Source organism: Nycticebus coucang, chromosome 23, assembly GCF_027406575.1.
Source record: "Nycticebus coucang isolate mNycCou1 chromosome 23, mNycCou1.pri, whole genome shotgun sequence".
Lineage (NCBI taxonomy): Eukaryota > Metazoa > Chordata > Mammalia > Primates > Lorisidae > Nycticebus > Nycticebus coucang.
In genome coordinates this window covers 14,642,441-14,658,766 of record NC_069802.1, presented here as the reverse complement: position 1 = coordinate 14,658,766, position 16,326 = coordinate 14,642,441, and the positions used below count along the sequence as shown (strand labels likewise).

Below are 16,326 nucleotides of genomic sequence, written 5' to 3'. Positions count from 1 at the left end.
AATTGGGGGTGGGGGGGGGACGACCAGAGGGAGAATAGCCAGTGTGAGTCAAAGCTGCTGAATTATCTGACCTCGTGGAGGTAAGCAGGAGATCTCACGTCTTTTATTTATGGTCCAGTATGGGGCACTGGACAACAGTTCTTAGCAACCTGTTCGTCCATACAGCTGCTAGACTGGGAACTGGTTCATAATAGATCCCAAGAGACAAAGGCGTTTTCATCCTTCATTATGAAATCATCTATTTTTCACTGGCTGTTGGAGTTTGTTCTTTCTGGGACACCTAAGAGGATAGTAGCGCTATTGAGTTATGTAGCTTCGTATCTGGTGTGTTTGTAGATTATAAGATGTCCCATGATGAAGAAAAGTAGAATTTTGAAGTCAGGGCCTGATGTTGAGTTATGGAGGAAATTCACATGCTGGCAGGAGATACCAAACAGGCTTCTGTGAAGCCGTGAAGCACAAGACCTACATGGTATTATTACCTCCATAACTGTGTGAAGAAGTATCTTATTAGAAACTATAGAGCATGGGTGGCACCTGTGGCTCAAAGGAAGGGCTCTGGCCCCATAGGCTGGAGATGGTGGGTTCAAACCCAGCCCCGGCCAAAAACTGCAAAAAAAAAAAAAAAACTATAGAGCATGAATGTGACAAACTACATGGTTGCTACCATGGGATGGAGACGGGTTTTAATACTGAAATACAGGGCGGCGCCTGTGGCTCAGACGGTAAGGCGCCGGCCCCATATACCAAGGGTGGCAGGTTCAAACCCGGCCCCGGCTGAACTGCAACCAAAAAATAGCCAGGCGTTGTGGCGGGTGCCTGTAGTCCCAGCTACTCGGGAGGCTGAGGCAAGAGAATCGCTTAAGCCCAGGAGTTGGAGGTTGCTGTGAGCTGTGTGAGGCCACGGCACTCTACCGAGGGCCATAAAGTGAGACCCTGTCTCTACAAAAAAAAAAATACTGAAATACAAGGATCGCTCCAGAACCCAGGGTTCTGCAGCTTCTTCATGTAGAACTCAACCTAGAACTTTTTTACTTTGCCCCTCTCAAACCAAAGTGATCTACAAAGGTCTTACCTTTACCCAAAGCACTGAACACTTTGGATAATAAGTGCCTGGAATAGGTTTCTAAAGATCTGTCTAGTAGCTGGAACCTTGGGAGATGCAATTGAACATGGAGGAAACTGAATGTTTTATCCTGTGGGGAGCTGGTTGGCTTGTAGAGCACAGACAAGAACAGAGATAAGAAGCTGAGAAAAAAAAGACCAGAAGGACAGGACAGGATAGTGGTGAACTTTTCCTTTACATTAAGCTAATTTCCTAATTAGGAGAAATTAGAATGAAAACAGGCTGGGCATCGCCTGTGGCTTAAAGGAGTAGGGCTCTGGCCCCATAGGCCGGAGGTGGCGGGTTCAAACCCATCCCTGCCCAAAAACTGCAAAAAAAAGGAATGAAAACAGGCTAATTTTCTCCATATACTGAAAAGTACTTAGAAAACAGAAATGGTGGGGGCAGGCTCAAGATTTGAAACAGGCATTTCTCAAAAGAAGTCTAAAAGATCAGTAGGGATGAAAAAACATAACCTCAATCAATTTAGGATAAAAATAATTTGCCATTTTGAGACTAACAAATTGGCAAAGTTTTTTTTTTTTTAAGTGGTCAAAATTTGGGAAGACAGCTTTTATTTTATTAATGAAAATAACAGAGCATCTTCATTGGATAATACAGCAAATGCTTTGGAAAAGTTAGGCACTTCTTACCCAAGAAATTCCTCTTCATAAAATTTAGCCACCAATTATTGAAGGGTGTATAAGAAGGCTCTAAGAGATTCACTGCTGCTTCTGATGATGGAAATTTAGAAGCAATCTAACTGCCAGTAAGCAAGAATAAGTTAACTGATCTCTTCATCCGTGGCACAGTGAATTTGATGATAAGGTACCATACTTAATGAAAAAGAAGCATTTTCTCATAAACTGTTAGGTAAAATTATAGGTACTAAGTAGTATATAAACCGTGATCCCATTTAAAAAGAGGAGCCAAGTGTGGTGGCTGGAGGCCAAACCGGATGGTTTGAGCCCAGGAGTTTGAGACCAGCCTGGGTGATAATAGTAAGATCCCATCTCAAAAAATAAATGAGAGGGTTTGTTAGGATAAAAAAAAATTTAATGCAGTTGGTTCTGTATTTTCTTTTTGTTGGTCTTTTTTTCCCCCTGATTTTTCTATAATAAACCTAGGGGGAAAGGAAAGGTGTTTAACAATCATATGTAATGTGAACTTCCAGTGAGTAACATAGCAGTTGTCCTCAAGCTTTGCTGCTGAGAAGGGGTTAGTACATATTGTTCCAGAAACGTCAGAGTTTTCGTTCCAGTTAGCAATGCTGGTTGAGGCTGGGTGTGGTGGCTCATGCCTATAATCCTAACACTCCAGGAGGCCAAGGTGGGTGGATTGCTTGAGCTCACAGGTTTGAGACCAGCCTGAGCAAAAGTGAACACAACACCATCTCTACTAAAAATAGAAAAACTAGCCAGGGGTTATGGTGAGCATCTGTAGTCCCAGCTACTCAGGAGGCTGAGGCAAGAGGATCTCTTGAGCCCAAGAGACTGAGGTTGCTGTGAGCCGTGATGCCACGGCACTCTACCCAGAATGACAGCTATCTCAAAAAAAAAAGAAAGAAAGAAAAAGAAATGCCAGTTGGCTCTCATCTGGTTATAACCATGGGATCTGGTTTTAATTATATAAAATGGCATCTTTCATAGGTGAGGGAAACAAATTCCAGCCATTCTAAGGGTGGGGTAGAGAAGGGGGGTGAAAACTATTGTATTTTACTTTTACTGGTTTGTATTTAAAGGAGCCTCAGGATTTAGATGGATACCTTGTTTTGTTTTCTAGGCCCAACACCAGAGCACCCTAGAAGGTTTCACTAAAAGAATGCTCATGTTTGACCCAGTCCCTGTCAAGCAGGAGGCCATGGACCCTGTCTCAGTGGTAAGTTTTCCACAGTTGAACACCTTTCCTTATTTTTTCTAAGAGAAAGAACATTGTCAAATATTGTATTATTCCCTGACAAGCATTTCATAAGCAAACCTTTCTCAAAGCCCCTACTTAAAAGGGGCTAAAGAGGTAAAAATTCTCCTGCTAGCTGTGTATCCACACTTCCTTAAGCCCCGCGCCCCACGGCCCCAGATATGATCAGTGCATAACTTGGGCCACACACGAATCCGGTCACGACAGAAGTAAGTTTATAAAAACTGCTCACCCCTTTCGTGTGTAAAAATATGTTAAAAATTAAATGATTTGCTTAGAAACCGTTGACAGCAGCCATGTGGACCTGTGTCTCTCTAGGAGAGGTCGGAAACAAAGCCAGCAAGAGAATGAACTTGGCAGTAGGGACGGGATCTCGTTTCACTTGGACGAGCCCGTGGCTGGGTGGGAGTTCTGTTCATTGTCTTTTTCAACACTTCAGTGCAGAGCTAGCCCCTCCATGAGCCAGGCCGCTGGGGGCTTTTCCAGGTATCTGTAGAGGCCCAGCCCTAGTGCCACGGACGTGAGGCATTGTGACAAAGGAAGCGTCTGGCTTCAGAGCAGAGAGTGGTTTAGACCTGAGGGGTCTGGTTTGGTGAATGTTGAACAACAAGGCAGCGCTCCCACTCCGTCTTACTCTTTTCTTCCACCGGCTTGGAAAATATTCACAATGGGAAAAACTTGGCCCAAGTTGTGTATCTGAAGGTTAGTAATGACACGCTTGCAAAATTAGGTCATCCTTATGCATTGGCTGTGGAGGTTCCTGCCAGAAATGTGTAGATAAGACACAGGGGTCACTCAGGGCCCTTAGAACTGAGTTGCCATGGATATTACTACTAAGCCCATGAAGTGTTTACTGGTATCTATAATGAAAAGTTAAGTCACAGAGGCTTTAAGGAAGTAACATTTACTTTTCAGCATGAAAACTGGATAACCGAGTATCTGAATATGGTGCTAACTGGGCTTTTAAGAATTTCATTAATCAAAAAATAAATTTACTTTTACTGTGATTCACCGCTGTCACTGTGTTCATCAACACTTTCTATTGCACAATTGTGTTGGAGAAAAATGAAGGTACGCAATTTCCCCATTAATTATATCTTTTAACTTTGAATAGGTTTTAGTACTGGAGAATATGATTGATTTATAAATGATGCAGAGCCATCAGTGATGCGTTTTACTGTTCAGTGTACTTCCAACGCTTTTAATCAAGCATGAAAATATGGCTTGCGAGCCTAATTTTAAGCTAAAGTGAAGATCAAGATGGCTGAGTTGGAACAATGTAATCATATGCAAGGAAATGCACTTAGCTGAAGAAACGGGAAGTAAAATGAATTGGAAGTCACTGTTAAACTTACAATGCTATGACTTGTGTTAATATGTGAAGTTAAAATACATGAAAGTATTTTTGCAATTAACAGTCTTTGCATACACTAGTTTTCAACTTCTACTGATGCTTAGGGCTTTAATTGGTTTCACCAAAAGTTAGCATTGGTCTTCATGATGGCTTTCTGTTTTTGTTTTTTGAGACAGAGTCTCACTGTGTCACCCTCTGTAGAGTGCTGTGGCATCACAGCTCACAGCAACCTCCAACTCCAGGGCTTAGGCGATTCTCTTGCCTCAGCCTCCCAAGTAGCTGGGACTATAGGCACCCTCCACAACACCTGGCTATTTTTTGTTGCAGTTTGGCTGGGGCCAGGTTCAAACCCGCCACCCTCAGTATACATGTGGCAGTGCCCTACCCATTGAGCCACAGGCGCCTCCCCGTATGATGGTTTTTTAAATCTTACTTTGTGAAACCTCAGTTAACAGAAACATTTGAAGAATAGGGTGTTACAGTTATTACTCACACTGCATCTGTAGCACATTGGTTATGGCGCCAGCCACATGCACCAAGGCTGGCGGGTTCAAACCCGGCCTGGGCAGCTAACCAACAATGACAACTGCAACAAAAAAATAGCTAGGTGTTTTGGCAGGCGCCTGAAGTTCCAGCTACTTGGGAGGCTGAGGCAAGAGAAGCACTTGAGCCCAGAAGTTGGAGGTTGCCGTGAGCTCTGATGTCACGACACTCTACCCAGGGTAGAGTGAGACTCTGTCTCAAAAAAAAAATTAACTAAAAAGCTTTTGTTCCACTTTTTAATTTTCAAATTTCATCTTTCCTACCTTCATAGATAAAGATTATCAAACCTAATTTATTATTATTCCTCCTTATTACTATGATTTGATAGAGATGGGGTCTTGCTGTGTTACCCAGACTCGTCTCAAACTCCTGGTCTCCCTACCCAGTCTCCTGAGTAGCTCAGATTACAGGCTCAAGCCACCAACTATGCCCATTGTTTTTATTTTTAATTCCTTCTTTGTCTTGAAAGTCAAAAGTCTTTGGCTATTCAAGTCAATGCTGTAAACATTAAGGCATTATAGAGTATCTGTAAAAATGTTTAATTCTACATAATGAATACAAATATTTTATGGTAACTAATCACCCACCCCACTTTTAAAGGGGGAACACAGCAGAAACAAGGTGCTTGTTTGGTATTTTGCTGTAGTTAGAGAAAGTGAGGATGTGCCATTTCCTTCTTTGCAAAATACAAGCCCTTAGTACTGTTCTGTGCTAAACCTGCACTTTGTTAAAATTTACTAGAATGGGGAGCAGAGTAGATGCTACCTGCCTGCATCTGTGCCTTGAATCTCTGCTACTCACTCTACACCTCAAAATGCCAAAACTCACCAGCATCTCCCAGAGCCTTCTTTTTTAACTGTTTTGTCAAATGTGCATAAAATCCACATGTAAAGACACTGCTTTGTTTCCAAAAAGGCTGAAAAATAAAAGGATTTAATCCGAGAAGTGAAAAGTAAGTGGTAAAAAGAAAAATCCACAAATTGTTAAAAATACTCTTTATTCGTTTCCTGTAGAAAGGTTATTTTGGATGATAGTGTATTCCTCCTCCCCTTTTCCCCCCTGTGTTAAATGAAAATTGCCGCCTAACAGACTCCTTACAGAAGAGAAGAACTTAAAATCAGTAGTTTGCTCTGCTCTATCCTAACAGAAACTTTGCTTATGACTTTTCTGAGCCTGGTAGAAAGAGGGCTTTCTACTTTTGTTTGCATAAAGGAGCAAGCCATTTGCTGCTTCCAGAGTGTGTGTTTATAAATGCACCACGTCTTCCTGCACTTGGAACTCCACCCTTGGACGAAGATGCCTCTGACTTGCCCTGTCACGGATGTGTAATTTTTTCATATTAACGAATAGTGGAGACTTCATCTACTGTTGTGTAATGGAAAAACTCTCCAAAACTATTCCTAATAAAATAAAAAACTATTGAAACTTTCACTTTAGCATAAAACATTTATTTAGAGCTTTGGTCAATATTCCAAACTCCAGTGTCTTTTTTTTTTTTCCTCTGTCACAATTGCTTTTTTTTTTTGAAATTCAAAAGAATTGGTGTCATCCTTAGCCACGTCATTAGTACAAACATGCTACCAGGGCTCGTTAATGCACTTCATGCATCCATTAAGTATTTATGGAGCACCTGTGCCAAGCCCATGTCTTATATTTCAGGGAGAAGCTGCAGTCAGCTCATAAACACACACTGTGTGGAGGTGTGAACATTGGAATGCATGTTCCAACAAAAGGAAAGAACCTCTTTGTTAATAGCAAATCATTTTGAAAAGTAAAACCCATTACCATCCTAGGGGCGGGGTGGGGAAGTGGGTGTCTGGGTCTTCACACTGCTCCATTCTAGGACACAGGGTTTCCTGGGGTCAGCATTATACACAGGGGGCACTGGATGTCCAGAAGCACATTTTCTGCTTCATCAACACTTGGCTCTGATTTGAGTTTCAGACCAGTACAGCCTTGCTTATTTGCATTGCTTTGAAGTTAGGAGTGGTCTGGAAGAGAGGGGATGTGACTATTTCTAGGTTGTACCCACCCCAAGGCACACACCTGATCAAACTTTGTGTCCGATTGCACACTGATTGCAGTAGCTCATGTGCTTAGCCCAAATAAATCTGTGTTATAGAAGGTTTTGGTAAACACAGCTATTAAATTTACCAGGGAGCTTGTTTGGAGGGCCACATTTATCCCTTTGAGGCAGGTGGACTGGAAACAGTTAACTGTTGGGTGTCTGGATGTGTCTCCCCATGGTTAGCCTTCAACATTACAATAAACGCACATCCACTGTAGGGGATGGGGCATTCATTTGGGAGCAAACCATCAGCAAACTAGTAAATTTTGCATGTCACTTTATCTTTCTTAATGGCCTAAGAAACCTAAAATATTACTAAATGTGCAAATTTCTCAGTTTCTAAATTCCTGCTTTCCTTGAACTCAGCCCATAATAGAAAAATCCAGCAATGACAGCAATAAAAAGAATGTGTCCTCATTTTGCTCCCCATTCAGCTGCCAATAACTATTGGCATTAAAATCTAGGTCATAGGGAGGTCTTGGAAGAATGGGGCTGAAAATGAGGGAGAAGCTACATTTTGGTGAGTAGAAACGATGCTGCCTCCCATTCCTAAAGTTTTCTTCTGGTACCAGAACTATTGCCCTTCAGAGAATTTAAAATTTAAAGCATGTTAGACTTTAGAACTAGGAGAAATCTTTCTTCCCCGCTCCCCCCACCTTTATTTAATTATCTCTTGAAATTCTCATTGTAGGGCGGCACTTGTGGTTCAGTGAGTAGGGCGCCGGCCCCATATACCGAGGGTGGCAGGTTCATACCCAGCCCTGGCCAAATTGCAACAGCCTACTCAGGAGGCTGAGGCAAGAGAATTGCCTAAGCCCAGGAGTTGGAGGTTGCTGTGAGCTATGACGCCATAGCACTCTACTGAGGGTGATAAAGTGAGAATCTGTCTCTAAAAAAAAAAAAAGAAAGAAATTCTCATTGTATACAATTTATAATATTTTTTGTTAATGAACCTTGTGCTGTTTTTAATAATGCTTGTTTCAGTATTTAGTGTTAAATAGATTTAAATTTAATTGTTGCCTGCTCGGCAACCGTAGCACAGTGATTACAGCGCCAGCCACATATACCAAGGGTGGCAGGTTCTAACCCAGCCCAGGCCAGCTGGGCAACAAAATGACAACTGCAACAAAAATTAGCTGGGTGTTGTGGCGGGCACCTGTAGTCCCAGCTACTTGGGAGGCTGAGGCAAGACAATCGCTTTAGCCCAAGAGTTGGAGGTTGCTGTGAGCTGTGATGCCACAGTACTCTACTGAGGGTGACATAGTGAGACTCTGTCTCGTTAAAAAAAAAAAAAGTAGGGACAGGAAGGGGCTCCTGGGACATCTGGTGTTTCAGAGCTTATGTCAAGCCCCTCACATGGGTTATCTCATCACCTTACAACCACCTGGAAGGTGGGTCTTCAGGGCCACCATAACAAGCTGATGTGTCCTCACAGCACACACTTCTAATCATTAGTAATATTTCTTGCCTTCTTTTATGGGATTGCTTTATTAACATAATTTAGTTTTAAAAAGGAACCTTATATCACTACTGTAAAAAAAAGAAAAGTATCAGGGTTTTTTTGCATGTTCAAACACACAACTATTTCAAAGTAGTGTTATGTTCTTTCTGGTTTTTTGTTTTTTTTTTTTTGAGACAGTTTCACTTCATTGTCCTAGGTAGTGCCATGGTGTCACAGCTCACAGCAACATCAAACTCTTGGGCTTAAGCAATTCTCTTTCCTCACCCTCCCAAGTATCTGGGACTACAGGCACCCTCCACATTGCCCAGCTATTTTTAGAGACGAGGTCTTGCTCTGGCTCAGGCTGGTGTGAGCTCAGGCAGTCCACCTGCCTCGGCCTCCCAGAGTGCTGGGATTACAGGTGTGAGCCACCGCGCCCAACCTTGTTATGTCCTTTCTATACCCCACTTATGTGCCCTCTGTGGGATGTGTGCCATGCTACGTGAATCCCTGTCCTAGGAAGTTATACCAATAATAACAACATTCTGGAGAAGGGACAGAAGAAAACAAAACACAATCTTAATGATGAGAAACTGACATCAAAACCAGGTAAACAGAGTTATGTGAAAAAAATTTTCCTGGCTGGGTCTCTATGCCCCAATACTCTGATGCTTTTAAAAACAGCACAGATGATTCCGATGCATAAGCAGATGGAGATTCACCCAGTCCAGGCCCCGAGAAGAGTAATTGTGATCTCAGTAGTAATCCCTGTGAAATCCACTGCTACCCTACAATTATTTAGTCTTACAGTACTAGCCACTAGTGGGGCCAGGGAGGCTCAAGAAATGAATAGTGCTGGTCGAATCCTGAGTTACTATTGCCTCCACATCATAAATATTGCATAGGTTTTTAGAGCTGGAAGAGAGACACAGTGTGTTACTTACTCACTGTCACTGTAAAACATTCAAGTATAAATAATTTGCTGCAAGTAAGCATGACATGTGATCAGTAAAAATTTTCAGTTTCCCTAAAATGCCCATGAGTAAAGAAAACGGCTTATGTTGTGTTTAGTCTTTAAAAAATTAAACATTATGGGGCAGCCCCTGTGGCTCAACGGAGTAGGGCGCAGGCCCCATGTGCCCGAGGTGGTGGGTTCATTCAAACCCAGCCCCGGCCAAAAACTGCAAAAAAAAAAAAAGAATATATATATATATAAAACATTATGTTTTTACAACAAAATTTTAGTTAAGGAATAGGAATCATTTAGGTGAATTCCATGCTCAAGGATAGTGTGGAATTAGGATTTTTTTTTGTTTGTTTGTTTTTTTGGGTTTTTTTTGGTAGAGACAGAGTCTCACTGTACCGCCCTCGGGTAGAGTGCCGTGGCGTCACACGGCTCACAGCAACCTCTAATCTTGGGCTTACACGATTCTCTTGCCTCAGCCTCCCGAGCAGCTGGGACTACAGGCGCCCGCCACAACACCCGGCTATTTTTTTGTTGCAGTTTGGCTGGGGCTGGGTTTGAACCCGCCACCCTCGGCATATGGGGCCGGTGCCCTACCCACTGAGCCACAGGCACCGCCCATGGAATTAGGATGATTTTATTTGTATTTAACGCTGGTGGGTGAGAGTTAGGTTATGCTGATAATCTAAGAGAGAAAGGTATTTGAAGATAAATTAATTCACTTGTGGGACAGATCTTGGATTTGGGAGAAGACAGACCATTTGCCCTCCAGCTTCATTTGATGAGTGGGTGGCAAGGTACAGAACAATGAAAATCGGGTCTAAGCTGCTGTCTGGCTTTGAATACTGTTTTTCCTTAGCTGAGTCATATCACGTTGGCTGTTCCTTACCAGTGTGGAAATCAGGTCATCATCCACAGCTTCATTCCGATTCTGAATAAGACCAATCAACAAGTTAGGGCCAGGGACATCACTGCCCTAGTGGGGGTGGCCTTTAGTACAAAGGCATTAGGGTAACCCACCCTCCTGGTTTGCCTGAGATGGGGGGTTTCCTGGGATGTGGGACTGTCAGTGCTGAAACCAGGACAAGGCCGTGCAGTCTGAGACTGTCAGCCACCATAGGCGTGGATCTGGGTCGCTCAGTTGATGTAGCCCATCACGGTCATGTCTCCTGCAGCCCCGTCCATTTCTCCTTACCATACACAAGTACACGGTGAAAGATGATCAATGCCTTGCTGAGGTTAAAGGCACTGAAGCTTAGAGAGTATTTCTGGCCAATCAAAAAACCCCATCAGAAAAGCAACAAGGTTAGCTGGTTTTGGCTGGTTCTTGGTGAACTCTAGCTCTGATTCCCAATGAAAAGGCCACTGACCTGGGTAATAGCCTGTTGTAGAATTTTGCCAGGTAGCAACCTTAACATTTCACATGGAATCACCTTATAATTATATTTCAGGTTTTCCTTGGGACACAGTAACCACTGAAGTCCAGTATACATCGCAATCTAAACCACTTTGTAAACCCTGTGTAGTTATAAGTCCCTTGTTGCATCTTTTTGTCTTAATTCCATACACTTGTTCGGCTGTTTACACTTTTTTCTTTTTTTCCTTTCCAATAGTCCTATCCATCTAATTACATGGAATCAATGAAGCCCAACAAGTATGGGGTCATTTACTCTACACCATTGTCTGATAAGTTCTTCCAGACCCCGGAAGGCCTGCCTGGAATACAGATGGAGCCAGTGGACCTCACAGTGAACAAGCGGGGTTCACCGACTTCGGCTGGGAATTCTCCTTCCTCACTGAAGTTCCCGTCCTCACACCGGAGAGCCTCGCCTGGGCTGAGCATGCCTTCTTCTAGCCCGCCGATGAAAAAGTACTCACCCCCTTCTCCGGGCGTGCAGCCCTTCGGCGTGCCACTGTCCATGCCACCAGTGATGGCAGCTGCCCTCTCCCGGCACGGAATACGGAGCCCGGGGATCCTGCCGGTCATACAGCCCGTGGTGGTGCAGCCTGTCCCCTTCATGTACACGAGTCACCTCCAGCAGCCTCTCATGGTCTCCTTGTCGGATGAGATGGAAAATTCAAATAGTAGCATGCAAGGTAAGTGCTGCCACTATCCTGTGCCGCTGCCCCCGCTTAGTAGACTGGGGCTTCTCCAGAAGGGCTGTGTGAGGAAGCACAAGGCAGGAGCTATTGAACTCTTCAGAAGGATTCCTCATCCGCCTAAGTCATTGCCTCTTTTTCCTTTTTTTTGTAAAGTGTTGACATTGGAGGCGCTCTCCTAAATCAGGCCATTTACTACCACCAGATGCTTGATTACTTTTACTGTATGATTGTCGACTTGGGGATGGAAAAAAATCTTGACTTTGGTATTGCTTTATTGAATACCAACATAGTGCTAGTGCAAGAGGCATTTAACGAATAACTTTTTGATCATGGTGATAACTAATGGTTATGAAAAGCCACCCCGTTTATCAGCTGATGTTAGAGGACTATGGGTTGAAGGGAGATAACCAAAAATTGTAAGGAAGATCCTTTTGGGGGCTGTATCTTAGAACTCCAGTTCCTCCTATTTGCTGCTTCTTGGCAAAATAATGGTGGGGAGAAACAAGAACCCCCTCCACAGATTCACTCTTGGCTATAATATTGTCAAAGGCACATAAATGTCACGCATCAGGGTTCTAGATAGGAGCTGTGCAACAAACTTAAAAGTCGTAATTGGTAAATTGTACACGGAGTGACTTTTCTATTTTTATTTTTTAGTACCTGTAATTGAATCATACGAGAAGCCTATATTACAGAAAAAAATTAAAATAGAACCTGGGATCGAACCACAGAGGACAGATTATTTTCCTGAAGAAATGTCACCCCCTTTAATGAACTCAGTATCCCCCCCACAAGCATTGTTGCAAGAGTAAGTATATTTAGGTCTGCCTGGCATTTGTATGGTAGCGTGCGGCTTGGGACCTGGCGTGGCAGCACAAGATGGGCTAACGTGTGCTATGGTGTGGATCATGAACTCCTCATAGTGTGTGGTAGCCACTGGGCAATGGGCCAGTACCACTAGTCAAAATGGGAGAATCATTCCAAAAACAACGTGCTCTTTGTTACTCTGATAGCGTTACGACAGATTATGTCCAGTTTTCAGTGAATTAGTTATCCACGATTTTGCACCTTACTGCATACATCTTTTTTGTGTACGTAGTTTTTCCATAATCAGGATCCTTGCACAGGTTGAATTGGGCATTCAGATACTCTCCTTAAGCTTGGAGAACAAACTATAGTGAACAGTTTTCATGTGGACAGAGTCCTGTTAGTTGTCACTTCTAATCTAGCATATTGTGTCTTTTCTGGGGAATGTCTTTAATCAGAAACTGTAGGCCATCCACAAGCCCAAGAGAGACACTCCAGAACAAGTCCTGTTAACAGTGGCAGCAACAGAAAGCTGTCTGCATAGCTCGGAGAAGCTCAGCATTGAAAGAACTTTTTATTCTCTGGTCTTCTGAACCATATCTGCCCATAGAGGTGTACAATTGCCGTCTAAATAGGAAGGTTGCGAGGTATCCAAGCACCTGAGCGCTGGTTTGTTTGAGGTCTGATGTGCTGTAACGTGATCATGCCCACACAATTAAATGATGCCATTCATGGATTTGCCATGGTAGATAACCTTGACTTCTACCAGTGATTATTCTGGGTTTGTAGTCACTCAGAAGATGGCCTTTGGAGCCAACAAGGTCCCCGCTCTGCTCTCCAACATTTTATGACCTTGGATTAGTCCCTTAATCTTGCGACACCCATTTCCTCTCCCCTTTATTTTCACCGTTAATTGTAATTGTTGTCATTGTCCTGGGTTGTGGCGCTTTGGCGTTGGCTCAGTGGCCGGCTTCCGAGCACACAGACAGCATTACCATCTGAGCAGGGCTGCGTCCGCCATCGTCCTTCCACATCACCTTCTCTCCGTCCACCTTGGATAAATGTTCCACCCACCTTTCTGCCTTGTGTTCTCCACCCCTCTGCCTCACACAGTTAACTCTGCACCGGGACACAGCTTCTCTGCTTTTAGAACAACTATTTCCTGGTGACTGCAAATGTATTCTGGTTGTATCGCAGTGGGTGTCTTCCCAGTGACACATGGAGTAATCGTCTGCCGCACCGAATCATAGTCTTTTTTTTTTCCCCCCATTGTCATATGCTCCCTGGTAGATAAAGAGAGTGACAGTGTTTGTGACCAGCCTCGTCGGTGGGCAGGGAGAGCGTCTGGAGCAGTGGGAACAGCACATCTTTACTTCGCACAATTGCATGGTGCCGTCCTCCCTCAAAAAAAAAAGGAAGAAACTTCTCCATGTGTTTTCGAAGGAATTATTTCATTCCTCCAAAAATAAGCATGTGGGAGTCAGAGCCAGGGAAGAACTGAGGGGCCGAGAGATGAGCTGACTTGCCCGTAATCCCACCCTCCACAGCAGAGGGAGTCTCCTGGGTCTCCTGCTTTCAGATCAGGGCTTGTCCTGCCGTCTTGCCCTCATTCACCAGTGGCATCTGCTTGAGCCCTCAGGTGAAAGAGAAAACAGGGACTGAACAAAACAGACCCATCTTACAGGCAAAGTGGTCTCTTTTTCATGAACAGGATGACATGCATTTGGAGTTACTCCTCCACAGGCAATTAAAAAAATGCTATAAAAGTAAATAAACCCAAGTGCCTACGTGGGAAGGCATCCATTGACTGGGAAAGTGTCCTTCCAAAGTCTAGGTTAGTGTGAATTACAATGCAAAACATTACCGAAAAAAGGTGCCCCCCACCAACCACTGCATGTCTGTAGAAGATTTGAAGGCAATATTCTATGCTCTGAATTCTGCTCAAAAGAAAGTCCTTTTTTCTTTCCTATTTTAAGCAGTATTCTTTTGATGATCTCAAGCTCAGTACTTTTTAATGATTAATGAGTAATATGCTTATTTTAGTGCTGACCTAACAGTGCATTTTGTTCTTAAAAATTTTTCAGCAGATTAGCCACAACTGGGACATGTACTCTTTAAGTAATTCTCTCACAGATGTGATTAAGTAATGTCTTGGAGGGTGCCCAGTAGCAGCCCACGTAGGAAACCAGCTAGCCAGGAAAGAATCACTTGAAATAGGCTCCTCGGACCATTGCAGTGAGGCAGCCCCAATAATATTTGCCTTGGGAAAACCTTCCCTTCCAGAGGCAGACTTTAAAGTACAGCTTTGAAATCCATTTGCTTGATCGCAGTGTTATAGCTTCAGAATTATTTTTACAGGCACTCAAAGGTATATCAAATTCCAAAACTCGGTTATATATTGACATATATGAAACCGTATTTCAAACAAAAAGCTTGAGGGTCAGATTTGCCTACTTAGTTGTGTACGAATTATAGCTTAACTCAAAACACTGACCAGGTATCTAATATTTAACAGCTATTCTAACATCTTGGTTAGAATGATCCCAAACTACCTTTTTAAAATGAGGAGTGAGGAGACGAACCAGGAGAACCCAGGGCTCTTACCCAGCCTCAGCCTGAACTGTCAGGCTCTTCATGGCCGAGCTGTTCACCACTCTGAGAGCATCACTGCTTTCAAGGTAGACAGTGACTCAAGTGGAGGTGTTCTGGTCTGGGGACATCCTCAGAAACTCCTCGTGAAATTACACAACGGTAAAGTGCCCAGTTCCAAATGGGTAAAGCCTTCCTGAGCCTCCAAACATTCACAGCTGCCATTTAGTGATTTTTACCTCCGGGACAGACGTCATTCTTCAGTTTGCATGTTGACTACATTGTTGTCATCATCCTGGTTTTAAAGGGAGGAAGCTGAGACACAGAGGACAGGCTCCTTGCCCGGGGTCACTGTCAGTGACAGAGCTGGGATTCAAAATTGGAGCCCACAGCCTTTCAGCATAACCTTTACATAGGAAACAAACACCCAGAAAAAGCCATTATGATTACCACACAGAAAATATTAGATCCCCAGCCCCACTAAGTCCAATAATTGAGAGGGATTTCCTTAGTGGTCTGGGATAGATACTCTCCCAGTAGCCCAACCATGTAGGTGGGTTTAGAGTTAATCATTAAATTTCCTGCCCAGCATTTTATTTCCTGACATTCTCTTAATGAAGATGAAACATTTTCATGAGATAGCATTCAAGCTGAAAGTTAAAAATGAACTGATAGTTTTTTCTTTTTACTGAAGGATTTTAAATGAATAATTCAGCCTTATAAAAACTCAATCTGTCCATGTACACCTCTCATTTCTGTTTTCTGTTTGCATACATATATATGATTCAAGTTCATGTTCTTTTCTCCTCCCTTCTATTTCATGTTCACTTGTCCATGTATCTAAACTTGGCTATTTTATCCATCTGTACCCCTCTTTCAGACATCAGGGTAAGAAAGCAAAGTGGTACTCAAAACTGACAGTTTTTGTTTGCTGATAATAAAATCTGAGAAGTTGGGTCATGTAAACCCACCTTTTTTTCTTTTTTCTAGTCCTTAGCATTCCTGAAAAACTTCTTGACAAGGGGTATTCAAATTTTTACCAAGACAAAAAAGCAAATTTCATTTTAGGGACTCTCTGGATTTTAATAGCTAACTTTTTTTTTTTTTTTTTGAGACAGAGTCTCAAGCTGTCACCTTGGCATCACAGTTCACAGCAACCTCCAACTCCTGGGCTTAAGCTATTCTCTTGCCTCAGCCTCCCAAGTAGCTGGGACTACAGGTGCCCGCCACAACACCCGGCTATTTTTTGGTTGCGGTTGTCATTACTGTTTGGCAGGCCTGGGGATTCAAACCCGTCAGCTCCCATGTATGTGGCTGGCTCCCTAGCTATTTGAGCTATAGACACCAAGCCTGAAGTTTTTGTATAATTTTTTTTAAACCTTACTGTTTACTCTCATGAAATTTATTATTATTTTTTTTCACCAGTGTTTGATGT

General features: G+C 43.1%; 1 protein-coding gene across 4 annotated transcripts in view; it reads left to right on the top strand.

Annotated features, from left to right (window-relative positions):
• Positions 1–16,326, top strand: part of KLF3 (KLF transcription factor 3) — a 36,252-nt gene that overhangs the window by 12,752 nt on the left and 7,174 nt on the right. For 2 of the 4 annotated variants that reach the window (XM_053577708.1, XM_053577707.1), the window contains exons 2-4: positions 2,888–2,983; positions 11,084–11,489; positions 12,153–12,303. In XM_053577708.1, the coding sequence (XP_053433683.1) occupies positions 2,927–2,983; positions 11,084–11,489; positions 12,153–12,303 (614 nt within the window). In that variant the 5' untranslated portion in view covers positions 2,888–2,926. Of the gene's footprint in view, positions 1–2,887; positions 2,984–11,005; positions 11,490–12,152; positions 12,304–16,326 lie in introns of all 4 variants that reach the window. The other 2 variants (XM_053577706.1, XM_053577705.1) reach the window with 1 other exon arrangement.